The 14,681-nt window shown below is 56.4% G+C and overlaps 1 protein-coding gene and 1 long non-coding RNA gene across 2 annotated transcripts in view; both read left to right on the forward strand.

Annotated features, from left to right (window-relative positions):
• Positions 1-1,032: 1,032 nt before the first annotated feature.
• On the forward strand, positions 1,033-4,707 carry LOC122470244. Its single transcript, XR_006293872.1, has 3 exons — positions 1,033-3,372; positions 4,066-4,182; positions 4,352-4,707. It is a non-coding gene; the product is annotated as an uncharacterized LOC122470244 (long non-coding RNA).
• Positions 4,708-12,232: 7,525 nt separating this feature from the next.
• The window catches only part of DTX1 (deltex E3 ubiquitin ligase 1), a 33,502-nt gene continuing 31,053 nt past the window's right edge, over positions 12,233-14,681 (forward strand). Inside the window, exon 1 of the mRNA XM_043557662.1 lies at positions 12,233-13,140. Coding sequence (XP_043413597.1) covers positions 12,882-13,140 — 259 coding nt within the window. The 5' untranslated portion in view covers positions 12,233-12,881. The remainder of the gene's footprint in view (positions 13,141-14,681) is intronic.

The following is a 14,681-nucleotide window of genomic DNA, read 5'->3' on the forward strand; positions in this document are numbered from 1 at the left end:
ACCGCGCCGCACCCCCGTCCCCAGTCTGCATTCGGCCGAGGCCACGCGGGGCTCAGCTCTGTGCATCCTGTCTGCTAAGGAAGCTGCCCAGCGTTCCTGTGTTCTGTGTGCCTGGCACGGAGCTCTTCCTTGGCCATTTCATTGGACTCTTGCCTACTTCCCCTCCGTCCGACAGAGGGGGAAACCGAGGCTCAGAACCGCTCTCTTGCCGGAGGCCCCCGCCCAGGTCGTGGCCAGGAGGCATTCTCAGGCTCACACCCAGGGCCCCACGGGTGGGGACTCTATACTCCCGGAGCCCTGCTGTCCTCCCCTTGCCTTTGCGGGGCTCCTGAAGGCAACAGAAGGCTCCACGTCCTTCTCCCCGCTCCCTGCTCGCATCCTCCAGGCGTCCTGCAGTAAACAGCCCAGAAAAGGCCCAGTGCCCAAGCAGAAACGCCATCGGCAAACCCCGCTATCTCAAAGCTGCTCCGAGCCGAAATGTCCCTGCTGATGGGCCAGGCTCGCTTCACCGCTCAGCTTGATTTAGGAGCCTGGAGAAGGAGGCTCCGTTGCTGCAGTATGAAGCCTGAGCAAAGAGGGCAGGAGGGGAAGGGACCCTGCTGCTGGCTCTGTCTGGCCCCCGGGGGAAAGGACATTCTCAACCACCGGCCACCATGTACTGAGCACCGCTCCCCTCGGGCCAAGAAATGAGGTAAGCGCCTTGTCACCCTAAGGCCTCAGCACTGCCTTCTGGGCTGGATACCGCGGTTCCCATCTTACAAATAAGGAAACTGAGGCCCGGGGCGCCTGGGTGGCTCCGTCGGCTGAGCGTCCGGCTTCGGCTCAGGTCATGATCTCACGGTTTGGGAGTTCGAGCCCCGCGTCTTGGCTCTGTGCTGACAGCTCGGAGCCCGGAGCCTGTTTCGGATTCTGTGTCTCTCTCTCTGCTCCTCCCCTGCTCATGCTCTGTCTCTGTCTCTCAAAAGAAATAAATAAACATTAAAAAAATTAAAAAATAAAATAAAATAAAACAAGGAAACTGAGGCCCGGGGAAGTCACTTCCCTGGCCCAAGGGCCTGCAGCCAGTAGGTGGGCTGGTGGGATGTTACCCCGGGGCCGGTCTGCCTCCAGATGTTAAGCTTTTAGCCCCTTGACCGCATGAACTCCTGAAAACCCCGCTTTGGGGGGCTAACGAACCACTGTGGATCTCCGCTCGCACAGAGCAAAGGTTCCAACGGCCACGGGTGATCAAAAGCCAAAGATTCTCCTCGAGTGGTAACAAACTCACTTCGCAGCTGAGCTTTCAACCCAGGCTGCAGCTCCCACTTGACCTGGGCCAGGTGCCCACCCCCCCCCCCCCCCCCCGCAGCTACAATGACCCAGGTCCTGGGGAAAGACGCCCACCCACAGGGGTCACCAATGCCACCCAAGAGCCCGGCAGATTCCCTCAGCTGCAGCTCCCAGGGCCCCCCGCCGATTCACCCCACCATCGGGCGTTGTTGGCTAAAGTGAAGATTCTAGCCTCATGACTCTCATGATTTGAACGTAGTGATGAGTAAACGCGGTATTTTTTTGACGTGGCTCCGACCGGCGAAATGTGATATAAACCATCTGCGATCTCCCCTGATGCCACAGTCTTAACCCGCTACAGTCACGTCTGTGCTATGTCGCCCGTAGCGGACAGAAACGCCACACTGCAGTTAGCGGTAAATGAGAGTAAAGATGTGTTTTCCGATCCAAGTTCAAGGGGTCAGTGGACCCGGTCGCCAGGGTCTCCAGGTCGACCAAACCTCAACGAATCGCCCCACTTGTGCCCCATCCTTCTTTCTCCAGACGAAACCTCGATTCCATATCCCAGCCTGAAAGTTGAAGAAACCTGGGCACCCTGCAAGGTTTCTCCCTGGCCACGCCCGGGATCATCACAGACTCGTCTCTGTCCAAGGCTGCGGTTGCTAGTCCCCTCCTCCCTGAAGCCTCCTGTCCCCTCGGGCTGCATCAGGTGCGTCCTCTGTCCCTCCCCAGGCTCCACCCCCCCGCCACGTGTCACTTCCAAGATGAGAGCCGGTCACGATGGAGGAAAGCTGTCCGGTGTCTCTCTTCCCCGCACCGCGCCCAGCACGGAGGACGCGTGCTGTCCACGGAGGGAGGAGGGGTGTGCGCCCTCAGCAGCCTTCAGGTGAGCGAGAGGCAAGCCGTGAGTGTCTTCAGCCCCCGTGATTCCAGATTTGTCTGTTGTGGCAGCTGGGGTTGAATACCCTGACACTTGTCCACCCCAGAGGTAGACGGGGAGCGACAGGAGGTCATGCTTTCGTGACTGAATGAGTAAGTGCCCGCGTACATAAAGCTGGCCAACACCTACGGCAGTTACTATGAACCAGACATTGTCCCGAGAACCCTACATTCATCCAGCCACCTGGTCCTCACGCGCCACACCGATGGGACAGGTGTTTTCACTTTACGGGTGAGAAAACAGAGGCACAGAGAGGTGCAGTAACTTGCCCCGGGTCACACAGCGAGGAAGGGTGGAAGCCAGGACTTCAACGCAGACCCCAGACTGTGAGAACCGCGGGCCCATCCCTTCCCTAAAGCGCGGGATCCACGGACACGCTGCCGCTGGCGTGAGCAAGGCCACGTGGGATCCGTCAGTGACGGAAACTGCGGTGGCCCTGCTGGGAAGGAAAAGGGGGCAGCGTGGGGGCTCAGAGGTCTCAGCCACTCCTCACTGGGTGACGGTGATAGGCTGAATAGTGGGGCCAAGTTGTCCGCATCCCGATCCCCACGATCTATGAATATGCAACCTTGCACGGTGGAAGGGACCCTGTGATGCGGTCAGGGCTCTTGAGAAGGGGCGGGGGGGGGGGAGACCTAAAGGAAAGTGTCCTGTCAATGAGAATAGGATTTTTCACCCCATTTCGGTGTATCCTCGACCTCTCTCTCTCTGGCTGGTAGCTTTGGGGTCAAAAGCCCCTTCTCCTCTCCCCTTCCACCCCCGCTTCGTGCTGGGAAAGTCTCCCGATATGTCTTCCGTGGTCTCCCCCTGCAGACTCAGCTTCTAGATGAATAGCAGGTGGCCGGCCAGGTGCCAGCGGGTTGGCCAGAGCCCAGGCGGGGCGGCCGTGGGTCAGAGTCAGATTGTCACGCCAGAGAGGACGACAGCCAGTGGCGGCCACTTCCTCGTCTGCAGCTGGGCTGCCCCGCCTCCCCGACCAGGTGGAGACCTCCAGATATCCTGGTAACCACCAAGGGCACTGGGCAAGCCAGGAAAACTAATCCCGCTGAGGAGACCCAAGCCAGCCCTCTCCATGCTTGTCTTCCTCTGTGGGACCCTTGCCTCTACCAAGTTCAGCCATCATCCGTTGTTCGCCCCCCACGTACGTGATGAAGTTCACAGCAGTAAGTACCCGCCGACACTGTTGGTTGCCCCCACCCGGCAGTCACTTCCCCCTTCTTCCTTGCTCCCCAAACCATCCACCCAGTCCCAGGGGATGCGTCTTGATTGGTCTAAGCCAGTGCCCTCTTGCCAGTGATTGGTCTAGAGGTGGGCATGTGACCCAGGCTTGGCCAATTAAACAGCAAGGGAAGTCTGCTAAGGGACTCTGGGAAGACTGTCTTCCTCTTATTAAGAGAGAGACGGGCCGGGGAAAGAGTTTTTTAATCTTCTTTCTCCCCTCCTGCTCTGGACACTGTTGTCTGAGGTTGTGATTTCTGGAGCTACGGTGCCCAGATGTTTGGATCCCCCAGTCTAGATGTGGCTGTGAAGGCGTTTTTAGATGTGATTAGCATTGACATAAGTAGACTGATTAAGCAGATTGCCCTCCATAATGAGGGTGGGCCTGATCCAATCAGCTGAAGGTGGGGGGGGGAGAGAGGGGGGGAAGGCAAATACGGTAAAAATGTTAACATGTGAAGAATCTGGGTGAAGGGTATACAAGAATGTATTACATCCTTCACAATTTCTCTGTATGCCCCAAATGAATTTAAAATAAAAAGTTAAACCCCCCGAAAAGGGGGGGGGGGGCGGGGTAGGCAGACAGGTTCAAATTTGGTTTCTCTCATGTAATGCCTGGGCTTTCCTTGGGAACCCAGGACCAGAGTACCAGCTCCTGGAAGCCCAGAAGCCACCTCGGGTCAGTTACGGTCCCTCTCGAACTCAACATCGGAGCCTCCCTCGTGTTTCCTTCGGGAAAATCTGGATTTTCGTAGGTGAGACTCGCGAAGCTCGGTGCACTCATGTCACCGCAAGAGGGGCCACTAGATTCAAACCCCGGCTGTACCAGTTAGTGGCCATGTGGCCCTGAGGCAGCCCTTGAGTTTTCTGCGCCTCAGTTTCCTTATCTGGAAGACGAGGATAATGATAGCACCTCTCTCGGAGGAATGTCTGTGAGGAGCAGAGGGCGGTGCCCACACAGGGATGATGCTCTGTGACCGCCAGCTGTCCTCGTGACCCTGGGCTGGAGAGTCACACGGGCCCAAGTTCGAACCGTCGACGTGCCTAGCATTTGCTGGCTGACAGCGCTCAGTCACTTGTCCCTTCCAACCGCGGTGTCCTCATCCGTAAATGTGGACAAGCGCTGACGCTTTCACCAGCGGGGTCCGGTGAGGATTGGATCGTGACAGGGATGACGTAGGCACTTAGCCCGGTGCTGGGCACACAGTAAGCCCTCACTGAAGGGTCGGGAGAAACAACTCCCTGGAACACCCACCAGGATGGCTACTATCAAAAAAAAACCAAACCCTGGGACGCCTGGGTGGCTCAGTCGGTTAAGCGTCCGACTCTTGATTTCGGCTCAGGTCATGATCTCGTGGTTTGTGGGTTCCAGCCCCACATCAGGCTCGGTGCTGACCGCAGGGAGCCTGCTTGCGATTCTCGCTCCCTCTCTCTCTCTGCCCCTCCCCTGTTCTCTCTCTCCATAAATAAATAAGCATTTTTACAAAGTTATTTTTTTAAAAAGGAAAAAACCGAAAGACAGAAAATGGCAAGTGTTGTTGGCGAGACTGCCGAGAAATGGGAACGTTTGTGCTCTGTTGGTGGGGATGTAAGACGGGTGTAGCTGCAGCTCCCCGAAAAATTAAAGACAGAACCCCCATATCGTATCGGTCAGCCCAGGCCGCCAGAAGAAAATGCCACAGGCTGGGTGGTTTAAAGGACAGACGTTGATCTCGCCATCCTGGAGACTGGAAGTCTGAGACCGGGGTGCCGGCGTGGCCGGGTCCTGGCGAGGGGTCTCCCCCTGGCTCGTAGATGGCCCCCTTCTCGCGGGGTATGCTCGTGTTCTTTCTTCCACTTGAAGGCAGGGGAGGAAACAGAACCCCGTTTCTCCCTCTGTTTTGGAATGTTCTTATTTATTTTTGAGAAAGAGAGAGAGACAGAGCGTGAGCAGGGGAGGGGCAGAGAGAGAGGGAGACACAGAATCCAAAGCAGGCTCCAGGCTCCGAGCTGTCAGCACAGAGCCTGACGCGGGGCTCGAACCCGCAAACTGTGAGGTCAGGACCTGAGGCGGTCTTGACGACTAACCGACTGAGCCTCCCCAGGCGCCCCTGTTTCTTCCTCTTTTTCTATAAACGTCCACCAGTCCTGTCTGATGAGGATCCCACCCCCATGGCCCCATTTAACCTTGAGTACCCCCTTTTTAGGTATGCCACGTCTCAAATACGTTCTCCTTGGGGGTGAGAGATTCACCCCCCTGGGAGGGGGGTGAGCACAGTTCAGTCATAGCACAAATGATCCAGCAAGTTCACTTTGGGTGTATATTGGAAAGAACTGAAAGCAGGTCTCAGGGATAGTGGCTCACCTGCCCTCGGGGCAGCTTTATTCACAACGGCCCAGAGGTAGAAGCTGCCCCAGGATTCCTCCCCGGCCCAACCGATACATCAAAGGTGACGTATACACACAATGGAATCTTCTTCCGCCCTGAGAGGGAAGGGAGCTTGACATAGGCTACCACCGGGATGAACCTTGAGGACCTCATGCCAAGTGATAAAAAGCCAGTCTTGAAAGGACAAATAGACTAGAACAGTCACAATCGTGGAGACAGGAAGTACAGTGGGGGTTGCCAGGGCCCGAACCGACTTCGGTTCAGGTCATGATCTCGGGGTTCATGGGTTCAAGCCCCACGTCCGGCTCTGTGCTGACAGCTGGGAGCCGGGAGCCTGCTTCTGATTCTGTATCTCCCTCTCTCTCTCTCTCTCTGCCCCTCTCCCGCTCATGCTTGCTCTCTCTCTCTCCCTCAGAAATAAACATTTAAAAAATTTAGAAATGATTGATTATAAATGTTATGGTGTGCATTTTTACCGCAATAATACATTAAAAACAGGTAAAATGAATTCCCTGGGAGTCCTTCCAGCAGGAGAGCAACGGCCCAAAACGGGCCACCAGGGGGCGCTGTGTAGCCATTCCCCTTCTCTCCTCCACAGAAGGAGCTGGCGGTTTCTAGAGGGGTAAAAAAACCAAAAAACCAAGAACACTAGAGTCTTGGAGAAAGTCAGAACTCTTTCTTCCCTGCTCCCTTCCCCGATGGACCAGCCCCAGAGCTGCACCGCCCTCCCACCACAAACCGCTCACCCTTGACTCTGACCTTGTTCTTCCTCTGGGTCCCTTCCTTCTGTGCTGGGGACACAGTGACTGGTGGATGGAGTGTGCCCGCCCTGCCTCCAGACTGCCCAGGGGCTGGAGAAGAGGGAAAGGTGGCCAGGAGTCACCTGCCCCAGGTTATCCAAAGACGAGAGGACACCACAACGGAAATGGGTCGAGACCCCTTATCCCAGACGCCACGGCCTCAAGGTCAACCAGACCTGGGCTTTCTCTGGCTCAGCTGCTCACTGTGTGTGTGGTATCACCCGAGGGAGACTGAAGTGTTTCACGAAATCCAAGAAGACTTCGTAACCCACTCTCATCAGCTTTTAATGATCCTTTTTAACAATGCAACAAACACCCATGAACTCACCACCCAAAACAAAAACTGGAATCTCTATGGCGACCCACATCTGACCACACGTCCCCCATCCCAGCGTCCTATCCCGCCGCCCAAATCCTCACCCTGAATCCCATATTTATTCTTCCCGCGTTTCCTTCATAATGTAGTATTGCAAACACGCGTGGAGAACTTGAGTTGCTTTTAACCTTATGAAAAGGAAACCACGTTTATGTGATGGGACATTTTTCACCGGCTGTTCTGTTGCAGAGATCCGTTCATATCGTGCTGTGGGGCGATGGTCCCTCCGTTTTGACTGCCGTGTGATAGTGCGTTGTGAGAATTTATTCGTCTGCTCTCCCATACACGGGCGCTTGGAGGTTTCTCCGTTTGGGCCACCGTGAACAGAGGCCTTAGAAATATTCTGCCGTGTGTCTCCCGTTGTAGACGGGCAAGAATTTCCCCGGGGTGCATACTTCGCGGGAGGAGGCTGGGTCCTAATTATGATTTGCACACGCTCAGCTCTGAAAGATAAAAGCAGACTGCTTTCACACTCACTCACATCCCCACCAGCGGTGTGAAGAGGGGTCTCTCTTTCCCCATAGTAGTTACACTTCATGATATACCATGTATTTTACTTGTGTGTTTGTTTCCTAGCTCTCTCCACCTGCACCCCCATGTCAGCAGGGATCTTTGTCTCTTTTTTCACTATTCTTTCCCCAGTGCCTAGAACCATGTCTGGCACATAGAAGGTGCTCAATAAATATTTTCTGATTGAACAAATGGATGGCCCAAAACAAGATCTGAGGACTAATATTAGGTATTATTGGAATATTATTCTTATTAATATTAATAATTAATTTATTTTTAATTAATATTAATATTATTAACTATTATTTATTATTATTAATTATTATAATTATAATTATTATTAATTTCCCGGAGAAAGGCTGATTCATCTCTCTGCTTCAATCCCCTGAGTCCAGGGAAACGACCATTGGCCAAAACTACCGAAGCCTGGGCCCCCAGGCCACCTAAGTCAGAGCTTCTGAGGGTGGGGCTTCCCCTCCCATAATTCCCCATGTTGGGGCTTACAAGGCCCTCCATCATGGCCCTGCCACTTCCTCTTGCTCACCCTTGTTGGTCTAAAATAACATCGCAACCCACCCACACTAAGCTCTTTCTAACCTCTGGGCCTTTGCACAACCGTGTCCCCTCTGCTCCCCCTCCCACCCCACTTAACCACACTAAGACTCTGAATCTTTCAGGGAGTAGCTGAAAATGTCACCTCCTTTGAGAAGCCCTCCCGGGCTCCTGAGACCTGGTAGAACCCCTGTGAGAGACCCTCATGATATCCTGAACTTGTCCTTCATGGCTCTTGCAAAATTTTGTGATCACACTTTGTGTGATTCTCTGCTTCGTGTCTCAGTCTTGCCCTAGACTCCGAGATGCAGGAGAGCAGGAACCAATTCTGTTTAGGTTATTCCCGTGTCTTAGCACATAGCCCAGTGTCTGCCCCATAGGCAGGGGCGAATATTTTTGGACAGATGGATGGACAGATAGATGAGTGGATAGATGGATGGAGTTACAGGTGGATAGGAGGAAGGAAGGAAGGAAGGAAGGAAGGAAGGAAGGAAGGAAAGATGGGAGGAAGGAAGGAAGGGAGGAAAGAAAGATGGAAGGAAGGAAGGAAGGGAGGGAGGAAGGAAAAGAAGAAAGAGAAAGAAAGAAAGAAAGAAAGAAAGAAAGAAAGAAAGAAAGGAGGAGGAAGGAAGAGAAGGAAGGAAGGAAGGAAGGGAGGAGGGAAGGAAAGAAAGATGGGAGGAAGGAAGGAAGACTTGCAGGGATGAATGTATAAATGATGGATGAATAGGACGCATGGAGGGATAGATAAGTAGATAGATGATAGAGTGATGGGTGAATGGATGAACAGATGACGGAGAGAACAAAAACTGAGTTCGACTCCAGCTGCCATCCTCCCGTGGCACCATAATGGCGCGCAAGAACATCCTGGGTGGTGCTCTCAAGAGCGCCAACAAGACGAAGAAGAAAGGCAAAGCACAATCCTGCCTGCCATGCTCCAGAGTCATCGTCTGGCTCCTAACCGCGAGGGTGAAGCATGGTTGTGTCGGAGAACTTGAAATCCTAGTTATCACAGAAGGAGGAAATCGTGGTGAACCTCGTGCGCAGGTTAAACCAAGTGCGATTGGCCTGAAACTTGATGTACAACTCGGAGATCTAGAAAAGTGGCAGAGTAATGTCCTCCAACTCATCAGTTTGATCTCATTGTGCGACCTCGGCTAGGATCGTGGCCGTGAGCACGCAAGACAAAAACACGCAGAAGAGAAAACCCTGGAATGCTTTTTCGAGGGATGTAATACATACATACAAATTTTTTTTTTCCTGAAAGAGCTTGTGATTAATTGCTTTTGTCCTATTGGCTTCTCCACTGGTGTCTGAGCCACCTCCCCAGTGGATGGTGGCTCCCGGAAGGCCAAATTCCTTTCCCCTCCTTGAAATCCCTTTCTCCCAGGGTTCCCTGGGAGCAGGGCTTTTGCACTTTCGGATTTTCCACAGCCCAGGGGAGAGGAGCCAGTAGGGCCGTGCCGCACCGGATCCTTAGCGGGATGCCGTTCATTAGTCACTCAACAAACACAGAGGCAGCGCGGTGCTGTGGGAGTTGCAAAAGGATTTGGGGTTCAAACCCCAGCTCTGCCACTTCTTCCCTGTGGGAACCTGGGCAGATCACTTAACCTCTTTGAGCTTCAGGAGGTGTTTTTTTTCCCCATCTGTAACAGGAGGACAATATTCCCTACCTTGTGGGGCAATTATGAAGACTAGCATTATGTAAGTGCTAGACACATAATAGGCACCCAATAAATGCTAACCATTATGTAATGGGCACCAGCCACACCACACACGACGAATCAGACACGGCCCCTGATCTCATGGATGTCTCCCTGTAGCAGGGACAGCACTGAAGTGGCTAATTGCGAGAGAGACTGGTCACATCAAGGTAGGGGCAAAGGAACACAGAAGGAGACAGGATGAGTTCAGGAGAGGCTTCCCGGAGGACGCGGCATTCAATCAGATCTTAAAGAGCATTGTACAGTCCCAGAGTCATGCGACTGACTTGCTGCTAAATTTCCATATGACCTTGAATTAGCTGCTTCCCCACCCTGGGGTCCCCAGATCCCCTTCTGTAACAGAAAGGTTGTTGAGCACTAGCTCGGAATCTTTTGGGTCACAGTCTCTTTTGAGAAAACTCTCTGAAAGCCAGAGCCCTGCTTCCCAGAAAAAGGCACGGACACATCAGTCGGTCTGTGACCGGGGAGGGGGGCCCTCATGGACCCCCATAAAGCCACCCTAGACTAAATCCCAGAGTCCAGTGATCCTCCTGGATCATCAGCACCTCACAGAGAGCTTTTTCCCTTTAGTCTATGGCAGGCCCAAGCAGACAGTCACTGACTCGATCTGGGAAAGTCCGTAGACACTGGGCTGCAGGACAGAGCAGGGGCCTGGGGAGGGGAGGTCACTCCAGCTGGCTGGGGAACCGGCCTTTGATTCTGGGAAAGCGCCCCTGAGCAGCCGGCCCCTGACCTCACCTAGTTTATCGCCATCAGCCCTGGGGAGGAAGAGGAGTGTGGGCCGCTCCGGGCAGGCTCCCAAACAGGCCGCTGACCCCCGGTCTGCAGCCCCCAGCTGGAGTTCCCGGACACATCCTTTATCTTCCCTAATCTAAACACCCGCAGGCCACAGGGGTGGTCCACCCCCTTCGCCGCTAGTGCGCGTCCTCAGCTGCATCCAGCCGGCCAGAGGAAGGAGAGCTGGCCTTCCTTTCCAGCCAGCCAACCTTCACCCAGCATTTATGAAGCACCTATTGTTTGCAGACATCTGTGAAGGAGATGGTGGAGGGCCTCATCTTACCTCCCTCCAAGGTCTCTGCCTCCCGGCCTGGGGCCCCTAAACCCCCCTTGGGGGCAAGATGCTGTTGCTATCCCACTCACCCGGAGCAGGTGGGTGTTTTGGGGAAGTGAGCTCCGAACCGGCTAACGCGGTGTGGAAAGAAGAGTCAGTTCCGGGTTGGTGTCTGGGCACCGCCTGAACCCGCTGTGTGATCCTGGCCGTGTCCTTGTCCTCTCCGGCCCTCGGTCTTCCCGTATCTGCACTTCCCATTCCACAAAGATTCCATTCGGCTCTGAAATGGGCCTTGTTGGCCCTCCCCGCTCCCCTCCCCCAGAATAACGGAAGGAGAAGAGAAAGCTATGCCCTAGAATGTGCAAAGATCTTCCTTCAGGCAGATCGCATTCATTAATTCAAGCATTTATGGAGCACCTACTGGGTGCCAGGCCCTGGACTGGGCAGTTGGAACGTGAAGGCGACTAGGATTCAAGCAGGCGACCCACAGACACCTCCCTCTCCCAGCCTGGCTTCGCGCATGGGGTCAGGAGACCCCCTGGAGTCCCAAAGTGAGGGGGGGGGCTAGCCAAGGATTTGGGCGCCCCCCCCCCCCTCCCCGGGATGCGCTTGTCAGCGCCCGCGGCGCTTCGGGCCCGGCCTGTCTCCTCCCCTTCCTCCTTCTCCGCCCCCTCCCCGCCCCTCCCCGGAGCTCCGCCGCGGCCACCTCCCACCCGCGGGATCCCGGCGTCCAGAGCCGGCGCGTGCGTCCGTCGGTCGGCCGGGTAGTCTGTCCGCGCGGAAAGCCCAGCGCCCCGGCGTGCGGCGGCCGCGGGGCCTGGGAGGGAAAGGGCGCGGAGGCGGGACCGCGGCTCCCTCCCACTCCGGGGGGAGCCCAGGAGGCGGCGGTGCTGAAGCGCCAGCGGAGAAGGAGGCAGCACAGCGGAGAGGCGGTGAGAGCGCGGGGCGCTTATGGACCCCACCCCCGGCTCCTGCGGGGGGCCGGCCGCGCGCTCGGGGGAGGGCTGGGCTGGGGAAGGGGGGCGCTGGTACCCCCAGGGCGGGAAGCCGCGGCCATCGGGCTCCCGGCTTCGCCTACGAGGCGACGCGACCCCCGAGGGGCCCTGGGCCGCGCCTGCATCCCCGCGCATCCCCGCGCGCCCTGCATCCCGGCCCCGGCGCGGGCCCCGGGGGAGGGGCGCGCTCGGGGAGCTGAGGAGGGGGCGCCGCAGGCGTGGAGCCTCGGAAAATCGCGCCCGCGGCCCGTGCCCTCCCTTCGGGCCGACCCCGAGGGAACGCGGGCGGTGACCCCTCAAGCCCCCCCTTGCCAGCCCCCCCATCGGTTCCCCATTGTTCTCAGCCGATCGCTCTCCCGGGAAGGGGGAGGGGGTGCTGCGCTCTCCTCTTAAAGGGCCCTCTCCCCTTCTTGTCTCCCGGCAGGTCGCGAGCACGAGTGGGGTGGGGCGTGCCCACGGGCCCCCGCCCCCCTCGTCCCCCCCGCCCAGCTCCGGAGCCGCAGCCGGGCCGGCGGGCCAGGGGTCCGCGGCGCACCCTCTCCGGTGCGTTCTTCAGCCAGCCAGGCCTACCAGGACGCCGTGTGAAGCAGGAACAGGGGGACAGGGACGCCCCCTTCGGCAGGAGCCGTCGGAGGGGCGGACCCGAGACCAGGCGAGCAGCCCCGCAGGAGCCAGGCTCAGGGTCTGGGACGCAGTCGGGAGCGCAGAGGGCCGGCTGGGCGCCGCAGAGCCAGCAGGCTGGCCCGGGCCTCCTGGGTGACAGGCCCTGCGTGGCTGGCTGGGAAGAAGTGACTGGAGACCTGCAGGAAAGAGACTGGACCTAGAGGAGGGGCGGCTGCCTCGCTGTCTTTGCTGAGCCCCGGGGACGAGGAATTTAGAGCAGCGTTTCCCCATCCTGAAAAAGACGATTGCTGTCCAGAGCAGCACCCTTTATCTGCGACAGCGCTGGGGGCGGGGGTCCTTGGGGCCTGGAACCCCACCCCACACTCCTTCAACTGGGGCCTCTGGGCCTCACAGAGGACCCCGGGTTCGCAAGGAGGCCTTCGGGGTCCTGGCCCCTGCGGCTGCAGCAGTGGCCATGTCAAGGCCAGGCCAGGGTGTGATGATGCCCGTGAACGGGCTGGGCTTCCCACCGCAGAATGTGGCCCGGGTGGTGGTGTGGGAGTGGCTAAATGAGCACAGCCGCTGGCGGCCTTACACGGCCACCGTGTGCCACCACATCGAGAACGTGCTCAAGGAGGACGCCCGTGGTTCTGTGGTCCTGGGGCAGGTGGACACCCAGCTGGTGCCCTACATCATCGACCTACAGTCCATGCACCAGTTTCGGCAGGACACAGGTGAGCGACCCCACCCCGCCCCGCCCCACCCACCCGGCCGGCCAGGCCAAGATGGACAGGGTCGCCATCACTGTGACGAAAAAACACCGCCTTTCGTGGTGGGATGCTAAATTCCCCGCGGCATCCCCGAGGAGGGAGCCTGGGAGACTGCTCTGCTGACCCAGCCCTGCTCACCTCCCCCCAAAAAGGGATAGCCTCGCCTAGTCCAGCTCAAGACTTGGGTTCCAGTCCGGCCTCTTCTATGCGTGGTAGGGCCTTGGCTGAGCTCCAGCTCCTCTCTTAGCCTCGGTTTCCTCGCCTGTGAAATTCGTGGGTCAGTGTCTCCCACCGCTGTGTGAGGATCGAGTAAAATCGCGCTCACTGAGCCCGGAACCTAGAAAAGCTTAGCACTCCGGGAAAGGGCTTTCCATGCACTTCCTCATTGGATTCTCTCCCAACAATCACAGATCCTAATACTACTGAATTATTATTATTATTATTATTATTATTATTATTATTATTGTTAGGAGTCCCATTTTACAGATGAAGAAACTGAGTCTCACAGAAACCAAGCGGTTTAAAAATTTAGAGCAGGGATTTAAGCCCAGGCAATTGAGTTCCAGAGCCAACACTCTTGGCTGGTTTCCTGTACTGGCTCCAGGTGTTGGTGGTGTTGGGAGGGGTGTGAGGGCGGTTGGTAATGGTGGAGGGAGGGGGTGAGGTGGCCGTGATGGAGACAGTGTCGGTGGCGATGTCAATGATAGTATTGACTGTGGACTTGGTGGTTGTCTTGGGGGGGGGGGTAGCGTGATGGGGCAATAATGATGGGGAGAATGAGGTCGGTGGCCGTCTTGGTGGTCGTGTGATAGGTAATGATAGTGACAAAAATGGTGAGGTCCACGCTCAGCATTCGTGTTCTGGAAGCATGCCATCCCTGTGGAGGTCTCTGGGGGTCGTCGCTTGCTGGTCTCCGACAAGCTTGGTGGGCAGTGGGGGGTGGTGAGTGCCTGCCTCAAGGAAGCTGCCAGAGAATCCTTGGCACCTTTGACCCCAGGGGCCGGCTGAGGGAGGTTTGGGGGAGTTCCTGCGAATCCCTGCTCGACAGAACCGCACGTAACAGCCGTGGAGATAGTAGGACACTTCCCTGCTCTCCAGAGCTGTTCAAGACGGTAGCCGCTAACTACATGCAGCTATTTAAATGTATGCTAATTAAAATTAAACTTTAAAATTCAGTTCCTCAGTCCCACCAGCCGCATCTCAAGTGCTCCATGGCCACGTGCGTCTCAGAGCTACCATATTGGACAGACAGCATAGGTCCAGAACACCGTCATTATCACAGAAAGTTCTAGTGGGTAGCTACACACGAGAACATCGCTTGGTGCTAACCGAGTGTGGAGACGCAGATGAATTCCTAATATGTGGTTTCGGCACGTCTGTGATTCCACAGCTCCAGGCATTGAGTGTGGTCACTGGTGGTGCCAGGCATTCATTCATGCTGTCATACAATCACTTATTGATCTCGCTGGGCGTCAGACCCTGTGCTAAGCACTAGAAAAACGCAT

The sequence above is a fragment of the Prionailurus bengalensis genome, chromosome D3, assembly GCF_016509475.1.
Source record: "Prionailurus bengalensis isolate Pbe53 chromosome D3, Fcat_Pben_1.1_paternal_pri, whole genome shotgun sequence".
NCBI classification, from domain to species: domain Eukaryota; kingdom Metazoa; phylum Chordata; class Mammalia; order Carnivora; family Felidae; genus Prionailurus; species Prionailurus bengalensis.